General features: G+C 40.1%; 1 protein-coding gene across 6 annotated transcripts in view; it reads right to left on the reverse strand.

Annotated features, from left to right (window-relative positions):
• Nucleotides 1–9,992, reverse strand: part of LOC109933254 (transcriptional enhancer factor TEF-1-like) — a 94,102-nt gene extending 84,110 nt beyond the window's left edge. The window contains exons 1-3 of one of the 6 annotated variants that reach the window (XM_048617503.1): nt 9,957–9,992; nt 5,030–5,185; nt 4,688–4,793 (exon numbers count right to left, since the gene is read on the reverse strand). In XM_048617503.1, the coding sequence (XP_048473460.1) occupies nt 4,688–4,793; nt 5,030–5,185; nt 9,957–9,962 (268 nt within the window). In that variant the 5' untranslated portion in view covers nt 9,963–9,992. Of the gene's footprint in view, nt 1–4,683; nt 4,794–5,029; nt 5,186–9,956 lie in introns of those variants that run through there. The other 5 variants (XM_048617498.1, XM_048617500.1, XM_020532223.2 and 2 more) reach the window with 5 other exon arrangements.
• Nucleotides 9,993–10,234: the final 242 nt, after the last annotated feature.

Genomic DNA, 10,234 nt, shown 5'->3' on the forward strand with positions numbered 1-10,234 from the left:
CCAAATGCATGAAAATCATGTCTTCAGAATCCCCTGCAACAACTTACCCACCATATCAGGCTCACCACTCTAGTTCCCTGGCTTTTCTGTACAGCCTTTCTTGGCTAATGTGGTTCCATTATTCAATCTCCAGTCCTCTGTCACCTCACCAATGGCTATCGATAATACAAATATCTCAGCAATTGGCCCAGCAATTTCTTCCCTAGCTTCCCACTACGTTCTGGGAAACACCTGATCAGGTCCCAGGGATCTACCTACCTTCATGCTTTTAAGACCTCCAGTACGTCAACTTCGGTAAAATGAACTCTTTTCAAGACATCAATATTTATTTGAAACAAAAACAGAAGTTGCTGGAAAAGCTCAGCAGGTCTGGCAGCAGAACTGAGGAAGGGTCACCGGACCCGAAACGTTAGCTCTGATTTCTCTTCAGAGATGCTGCCAGACCTGCCGAGCTTTTCCAGCAACTTCTGTTTTTGTTTGTTTCTGATTTACAGCATCTGCAGTTCTTTTGGCTTTTAATCAATATTTATTTTCCCAAGTTGCCTAGTTTCTAAGTCCTTCCCTAGCAATTGTAATTTTCCGGTTCTGAAGAAGGGTCACTGGACCCCAAAATGTTACCTCAGATTTCTCTCCACACATGCTGTTAGAACTGTTGGATTTTCCAGCAATTTCTGTTTTCGTTTGTAATTTTCTAGTGTTTCTCTTGAATTTCCTGATTTACAGTCATTTTTGAATGTTATTTGTATCCTCTATAGTGAAGATAAAATGCCTGTTTAATTCTTACATCAATATTTTCCATGAATAATCCCCCAGACTTGCTTTCCATAGGTCAAAAATTCAACTATTTTCTTTAAAATATCTATAAAAAAGTCTTAATACGGGTTTTTCTACTTCTAGTTAACTTTCTCTTGTACTCTAATTTCCCCCCCCTTATTAATCTTTGTTAATCATTGATGTTTTAAAAAAGTTTTGAATCTTCTGACCTGCCACTTACTTGTGTGCGACTATGTTTTTTCTTTAAGTTTGGTATTAGTTTTAATTTTTTTGTAACCATAGATGGTGGATTCTTCACTTTGAATTATTCGTTTTTGTTGGAATTAATCTATTGTGTATTATGAAATATCTTCTTAAAATGTGTGCCACTGCATCACTATTGATGACCAATTAACACTAATTTGCCAGTTCACTTTTGCAAGCTCTGCTTACATTTGGTTGTCTATGAATGTTCAAATACTTGGACCCACTTTCCTCTTTGCCACTGGATCTCCTGAGCAGTAGGTCTTCAGTGGTGGATTTCAGGACTCAAAATGGCTAGCAGCTTCTGGCAAAACAGATTACCAGTGTCAAGGCTTTTGATAGAGTGAGATTATCACCCTTGCTTTTGTGCAAACTCTTAATGAGTTGATTGGTTGACATTTGTGAAAAGCTAAATGGAGAGATTCTACAGACGTTGGTTGAGGGACTTCCTTCTATGTTGTAGCAATTCTATGATTCATTTCAGAGTAAAATAAAAGAATTCAATGAAAAACAGCAAAAAATTTAAGATTTTTCACAACAACTTAGTTAACAGCAGGAACTCTGAAATAGGAAGATCCTGTCCTACTAACCAATTTCTTCAAGGAAGAGGGGACGGTCTGTGGGAAAGACAATGGGGTGGCATACCTACACTTCCAAAATGCATTTGGAAAAGTTCCCTACAAAAGCTCCTGGTTAAACTCAACATATTAACATTGAGGGCATACTTCAAACCATAAGAACATATGAAATAGGAACAGGAGTAGAACATTTGGCCCTTCAAGCCTGCTCTGTAATTTAATAAGATCACAGCTGATCTGACACTCCTCATGGCCACTTTCCTGCCCTTTCCCTGTAACTTTCAATTTCCTTGATGATCAAGAATTGATCTTAGCTTTAAATATACACAAGGACTCTACCCCCACAGGTCTCTGTGGCAAGGAGCTCCAAAGAGTCCCAAACCTCAAGACAAAATTCCTCATTAGCTCACTCTTAAGACTATGCTTTCTAGTCCTAGATTCTTCCACCAGGGGAAACATCCTCTCAACATTTACCCTACGAAATGTACACGTTTCCAAAGAGAACCCTCTTCATTCTAAGCTCTAGTGAGTTGAGTCCCAACCTATTTAGCCTTTGCTGATAAAGAATCTCTCACCCTAGTGAACTTTCTCTTAATTGCTTCCAATGAATAAAATATTGAACACTAATTACAGAAGTGATGTCTACATGATGGACTTTTTTCAATTTACTTTACTGTATTTGCTACACAAGTGGCCTCTGCTACGTTAAAGATTAAAAGTTGATTATGTACAATGATCACACAACTCCTCTGTTCAGCCTACAAATGTAACCCCAAGCTTCTAGTCACCTGCCATTTTAATTCACAGCTTCACTCCCACACTGACCTCTCTGCTCTTAAGTTTCCTACACTGTTCCAATGAAGCTTAGATACAAGCTCAAGTAGTAGTGCCTTATCTTTTCAATTAGGCACTTTACAGCCTCTTGGACTCAAAAACTGAAAAAAATCTCAAATCATAACTTCTGCTCCCATTGTGCTGTGTTTTAGTTTTGATTTGGAATGGTAGTTGCTGATAATTCTGTTTTTCAATCCACTCTGCCATTAGATCCATTTTCTTCATCTTCCCATCATCCAGAATACATTGCATATCATCCATTTTTATCATTAAACACTCCTGGTCTTCTATTCTATTGCAGATCTTCTCTTCTTCCACTCAACCCTCCTTCCATACTTGTATGTGCAACCATAATAGGACTTCTACTGTTTCTACTGTATGTAAATAAAGTGAGTTTGGTAACTCAATGCAAAGTAAGCAGTAGATTCTGAAGCAGCAGCTCAGAAATTAAATGATTAGTAGGTTGGCATATGCAAGTTGGAAGAGAAACAGAACCAAGAACACTTATTTATAATTACACTTTTCAGAATTTCCAAAAATTTTCAAAGTACTTCAGACCTATCATTCGAATCATTGACTACAAAACACAATAAAATAACAGTACCAATGTGCGCAGCAAGATCCCATAAACAGCAACAAGCAATTAATCTGTTTTAATTGTGTTTAATTGACCAATAAATATTAAGCAACAGATATTTAAGGATTTTGTGTTGCAATAGCCATGTCCCAACCTTTGGGTCAGAAAGTATGGGCTCATGTCCCAAGTCAGAATGTGCTGGCTGTGGAGGTGTACATCATATCCAAACAGATTGATTTTTTTTGGCCAGCAGGTAGCTAACGTTATTAAGTGAAGGCTGTCATTCAGACAGACAAATGTAAAGTAGCATACATAAGCAAGAAAACAAAATGACACGTTCTCAAAATGATAGAGAGGATCAAGTCAAAGTTCGGACAAAAAGATATTCAGGAGGCTGAGCAAGTTTAAATATCATCAGATCTAACATTTGCCCTACCTTAGTTCATCCAACCAACAACCTTTCTTGCCTATGGCAACATCCAAAAACATGAGTACAGCTGTGAACCAGCAAACCCTTGACCACTTGTACTTTACATGACTCAATGGGCAAATGCAGCACCTGGTGGATACAGTCCTTTACACATCCTAAGTAGATTCCATTCCCAGTAGTTGCAACCTTGGTTGCTTAATTAGTGCAGACGTAAGGGTGCTACAACTGACAGTAATTTCCCCCAGGACAGGTTGTCCATTACTGCTCATTTTCCATCAATTCCTAGAAAGGTTGTGATTAGACACCAGATCAACAGAACCACTATTGGCTGTGGTGCTGCCTACAGTCAAATATTTTGTCATTCATTTTCTAGGTACACACTACAGATAATCATTATGTGAGGTATTGGAGAAAAGCTGTCATCCACTGAACTGCATCTTCCAAAGACAAGTGGGGAAAATGTTAGCACAACAGCAGATTGTGGATTGGTGCTGAGTGACTCAGAATATTCCATGTAGCTGTAGCAAGAGGATTCCCAGATTACATTTTAGATATGGAAGCATCACTATCCAAGGAGAATGTAAGAAACATGAAACAATTGGGATAGTATATAAAGAGATGAATGGCATGAGATATATTTGTTTAAATATCCATTATTTGGCATTTAACTGATTGTTCTTCAGTACAAAGGCTCATTAATGACAAGGTGAAGCTAATGCAAAAAAAATTAACAAAACTACTTGAGAAATCTGATCCATGCAGGTCAGCAGGAAAGACAGGGGATTTAAAAATCAGGACATGGAGAATTTTCCAATTAAATATTTATTTGCCTTCTGAATTCTATAATACAAATAATGAAAAAAATCTTCATATATTAGATCTTGTGCCAGTTAAAGTTCTTGAAAGAATGTTCACAAGGATTTTTTTTTAAAAAAGATATGCTAATTGTTTATAAAACTGGCTGAACAATATATGCAACCAAAGAGCTTAGATAACGACAGCTATCTGCATAGCCATCGTGTCAGGAATACAACTTTGTAATGCATACACACACACACACACAGTAACGTTTGGAAAAGTACCGGGGAAGTATTAATAGGTTTTTCTGTTGTTTGCGCTCGAACAAGGGGGTCCCACCACATTGGTGGCTCAGATTTCGCTCAGCCAGCTTTATCCACCCCTCGTGAGCCAGGATACGATAATACATTTTAAGCATTTCTTAGTCATTAAAATAAAACAGAAGTTACCTACAAATCAGAGGTATTTGTGGAGTTACAAATCTCGGATGCTGGTCTGGTTTCCACAATCCTTTGTTTTTAAACAAACTCTGTTCTGCGACGTGTTTTGCTTCCTCTTCCTAAGTACAAGAATAAGATGAGTTTTAACTAAAGAGAAAGAGTGTTAATTATTTTAATGGTAAAAACAATCAAGATTTAAGATGAAGAGAGAGTCTGAGATTTCGCTCTTAAATGCGGAAGTTCAGGCACAAAAATGTCAGAAATGAGAGCGATGCCCTGCCTGCCACATTTCTGCCTTTGTCATAGCAAAGCAACAACTGGCAGCGAAAAAAAGTTTGAATTGACTCAAACTTACCTTTACTAAATGGAGAGGCAGTTCACTGGTAAACGGTTCAAGCCAGCCGCTTTTGGGGGCTGTCAGCAGCTTTCTTTCCAAACTGATTTTTTGGAGATGAAGTATTTTGGAAGCTGGACTGGTGACAGGTTCAGGAAAAATTTCAGGAATGAGCGGCTGGAATGAAATTAACGCGATGAGTCAGTGGAGGAGGAGCAGCCAGCTTCACGTACACTGGTCAGGGACGACTTTGGTTTCTAATTCATGAACAAAGCTGTAATCTAGTGGGGAAAAGGAGCTCATAACGGAAACCTATTATTCTGATGAGCATTTGCGACTGTGATGTCAATTTTGGAGGGATTTAAGATTGAATGGGAAAAATGCAAGCATTACACTCGGACTTTTGAATGAGTGCATTTGCTCCTTACTGTGCGAACTTAGGCATTGAGTTTTTCAGGTTGCTATAAGATAATAGCTGTATTTATATAGCGCCTTTCAAAAGCCTTTACGGACAATTAAGTAACGCTGAAGTGTAATCATGGCTGTAATGGAGAGAACGGGCAAAAAAAAAGTACGAATTATGTCCTTGAGGCTCCGACTGCGAACGGAGATCAAGTTCCAGGTCTGACAAGCACCGCCTAGCTCAGCCTCGGGCGATTCAGACTAATTGGCTGTGGACTGCATTTGAAAAAAAAACTATTTTCAAATCAACCAATTCAGACATGTTATGACAAACCTCTGGAGCAGGTGAGACTTGAAACTAAGCCTCCAGGGCCAGAGGTAAGGACAACACTGCTGCACCACAAGAGGTGCATCTATTGCTTTTCTGATGAAGGGTCTAGGCCCGAAACGTCAGCCTCTCTGCTCCTATGATGCTGCTTGGCCTGCTGTGTTCATCCAGCCCTGCACCTTGTTGTCTCATCTATTGTTACCTCCGGCTTAATGTTCAACATTTGTAAGTCCCTGATCAAGGGACTGATTTGGTAGTGAACTAATACAATTATCCCTCTTGATTCCTTGCTATTACCTCCCACCCCAAAAAAATGATCACGAGGCCTGCGCACTGAACGTACGCGCCATGCGAATGAAATCGGGATCTCACTCTCATTAATACATTTTAAACAAAATTAGGGATAAGATAGGCAGGTTCTGGACAAAATCAGCGTTGAGCAGTCAGCATAGTTGTGATCAACTTATTAAAAGGATCCAGAAGCACTGCTGCCTCACAGCGCCAGGGACCCGGGTTCCAATCCGCCCTCCTTGGCGACTGTGTGTGGAGTTTGCACATTCTCTGCGTCTGCTGAGGTTTCCTCCCACAGTACAAAAATGTGCAGGTTAGGTGGACTGGCTATGCTAAGTTGTCCATAGTGTCCAGGGATATGGGAAATGCAGGGATAGGGTCTGTGCAGGATGCTCTTTAGAGAGTTGGTGTGGACTCGATAGGTTGAATACCCTATAGCACAAGCAGTTAGGTCAATTTTCTTTTGAAGAAAACCCGATGGAGGTCTCTAAAACCAGTGGTGTTGTATGGGTAGATGCGGAGAAGTGGTTTTCACTTGTGGTAGATTTGAAAACTAGGCTTCACAAATGCAACATAACTACTAACAATCCAATAGCAGAGGCGTCTTTATGTAGAGTGATTGGAATGTCGGACCTGCTGAGGCTATGGGAAGTGGTTGATTAAAAATAAACACTTTCCTCAACAAAGGGTACAGAAATAGGAATAAAGGAATATGCTGAAAGGAGGCTCCTGTGGAATATAAATGGTGCAGACCAGTTGGGCTGAATGGTCTGTTTTTGTGCTGTATGCATATTTACATTAAAAAAACACTTGCCCTGACAACCCTAGAAAGGCTGATTATCATATCCCTTCAGATGGGTAAGGCGGCAGACTGATCACTACGAATGAGTTTTAAAAGTCCTTCATTCTGCAAAAGTGCTATAGATGTTTGTAGATGCTTATGATATTGAAACAAAATAATGACAGAAAATACTTGTTGATTCTTAATATTTCAACCTTCCATTAAAACAAACCGGGAAACTGAGAACCATGATGGTGCTCTTTTCAACTGAATGATCTCGGGAGAAAAAAACAGCATGTTGAAAATACAAAAGAATTTTAGTGAAAATTGTAAATATTCAAGTGATCTTCAAAGAATGTGACAAAATTTAGGTTCAGGTGCACTTGAACAAAATAATGTACCAAAAAGGGGGTAGGGTGAAAAAAAATTAAAATAGACCTAAGCATTGTTTTAAAAAAAAAGTGAAACTTAGAGGGAGAATGGGAGGTAAGCAAGACAGATAGATAGAGAGGAAATTATCAAATAAGTTAATGAGAAAGAAGTGGCGAGTAAATAAAAGATAGTGACAAGAACAAAGAATAAAATAAATAAGGACAAAATAAAATCCAAGGAGAGTGATAAGAGAGAGTGAGAATTGAAAATGAGGAATATTGAGACACAAACAGCAACTTGATAACGGAAGCAGCTGCACTGCAGGCATGCCTTGAGTTTAGGTTTCAAAGGTGCTGTTTTATTCCCTCTCCTTGGCAACTGTCTTAGGCTGAAGGAAAGTGTTCATAAACTCAGCATCATGCTTGACCTCAATGAGCTCTGACCACATCCAAATCATTACTAATACTGCCTATTTCTACCTCTGCTTACTGTCCAACTCCAGCCTTGCTTAACCTGTGACTGAAATCCTGATCCATGCCTTGACTATTTCAATACTGACTAATATGCCATGATCTACCTTTTGTAAAATTGAAATCATCCAAAAATCTGCTGCTCATGTCCTTACAGATCTTATTTAACTTTTATCCCCTTGCATGCCGACCTGAATTGTACCTGGAACAATCCTTGTTCCTGTCCTATTCTGGGTCCCACCCCCAACACTTTTCTCCAATATATCAATGATATCATTGGTGCTGCTTCCCCTCTCTCATCAGGAATTGGAAAGGCTGATTGATTTTGCTTCTAATTTCCACCTTGCCATCATTTTCACCTGGTCCATCTCTGACTCCTCCCTTCCTTGACATCTGTTTCTATTTCTGGGGATAGACTGGCCACTAATATCCACTATTAACCCACCGATTCCCACAGTTACCTGGGCTACACATCCTCGCACCCTGCTTCCTGTAAAGACTCCATTCCATTCCATTCTCCTAGTTCCTACATCTCCGTCACACATGTTCCGGTGATGTCAACTTTGATAAGAAAGCCTCCAAAACGTCCACTTTCTTCCTCAGCTGGGTCCGACCCATCTCCTACACTTCTGCCCTCACCTCCTCTCTTCCCTCCCACAACAGTGTTAGGGCTCCCCTTGTCCTTACCTACCATCCCACCAGCATCCACATCCAGAAAGTCATTAGCCACTATTTCCACCACCTCCAGTAAGATGCCACACCAGGCACATATTCCCCTCCCCTGACTGCTGTCTGCAGGTACTGTTCCGTTCAGGATACCCTGGTCAACTCTTCCTTCACTCCCAACAGATCCTCACAGCACCTTCTCCTACAATCACCAGAGCTGTAACACTTGCCCATTTAGCTCCTCCCTCCTCAGCATCCAAGGGCCCAAACATACCTTCCAGGTGAAGCAGCACTTTACTTGCACAATCCAGTCTACTGCATTAGCTGCTCACAATATGGTCTTCTCTACATTGGGGAAAAGAAGTTTAGACTGGGTGACTGCTTCGCAGAACATCTACATTCTGCTTGCAAAAAAGACCCTGAGCTTCCAGTTGCCTGCCATTTCAACACACCACCCTGTTCTCTGGCTAATATCTCTGTCTCAGGCTTGCTGCAGTGCTTCAGCAAAGTTCAGTGTAAGCTGGAAGAACAACACCTCATTTTCTGATTGAGGACGCTGCAGCCTTCTGGACTCAGTGTGAAGTTCAATAACTTCAGGGGTTGAATTCTGCTATGTCCTAGCCCCACTCCTACACACCAGGCCTCGTGATCACAGTTGGCTGTTACACATAACCGATTGTTAGCTACTAACAGTCTCCATTAACAGCTATGCACCCTCCTAGCCAGATCATTATCCACTCCTTTGTCTGTCCAACTGTTCTTTCCTCTTTGGGCTGTACCTCCAAATCACCTATCTTCTGCATAAAAACTGACATTTTCCAAGCTACCATCAGTTCTGAGGAACAGTCACAAGACCCAAACTGTTAACTGATTTCTCTTCACAGATGCTGCCAGGCCTACTGAGCTTTTCCAGCAACTTCTGTATTTGACCAGAATTGTATCCTGGTTAAAACAACATTTTAATTTAAAACTTGACCCTTGTTTTCAAAATCCATTGTCTTCCCACATCTGCAATCTCTTCTAGCTCCTATCCTTTGAAAGGTGTTCCTTTAATCCTGGCCTTTTGCACATCTTCAGTATCAAGTGCTCTTCTATTGGTAGGATTGCCTTTAGTTGCCAAGGCCCTACAACCTGGAATTAGTTTCTGAAACACCACCTTCTCTCCTCCCTCTTAAAATGTTGTTAAAATCTCTTTCTCTTAAGCCAAGCTATTAGTCAGTTGCTTTAATAGTTTCTTATATAGCTCGGAGTTAAAGGCGTTATATGCCTAAAAATTATCATTGTCACCCTCTCTGGCAGCATTGCTTGAATTCAATTACATTACACCTAGTCCACGGATGGAAGTTAAAATAATCAAGAAAGTGAATTGGAATAAGAAAGAATATGCCAGAAAGTGAAACAGAAGTGTAACTTCTGTATTTCCTTCACCACTTTTGGGAATGCCAGTCAAACTTTCAAAAATACTCTAATCTTGAGCTAATTTTACAAAGGGAGCGTCTCTCCCAGCAGGCCAAGTCTCTCCCACACATTTTCTGCATCCGAGTCAACTTTTGAGACAAATGTCCCTGTATCTTGTACTCGATCCCTTAAATAGCCACTAGAACCTTCAAAAATAATACCATTCACACAATTATTTACCATCATATACTGCTTATACCGTATAAATGGGAACTGCTTGTGCAAAGTCACGCTGCAGTTACACGATGCCATAATAGTGGTACCGACAGCTCTCAGTTTCAGGTCTTCTATGCCTTGGGTGTCAACTCCAATTTCCAACAGCCAGTTTTAGCAAAATTACAAAAACAGAATGTAGGACTTTTAAAGAACTGAATTACGTTTGTGAATTCTGGTCCAATTATCAGCCACTCTTTTTCACTTGGTCTCTATTCTCTAATGTGCAACACCTGAATGCATCG

This window comes from Rhincodon typus, chromosome 37, assembly GCF_021869965.1.
Source record: "Rhincodon typus isolate 14 chromosome 37, sRhiTyp1.1, whole genome shotgun sequence".
NCBI lineage: Eukaryota > Metazoa > Chordata > Chondrichthyes > Orectolobiformes > Rhincodontidae > Rhincodon > Rhincodon typus.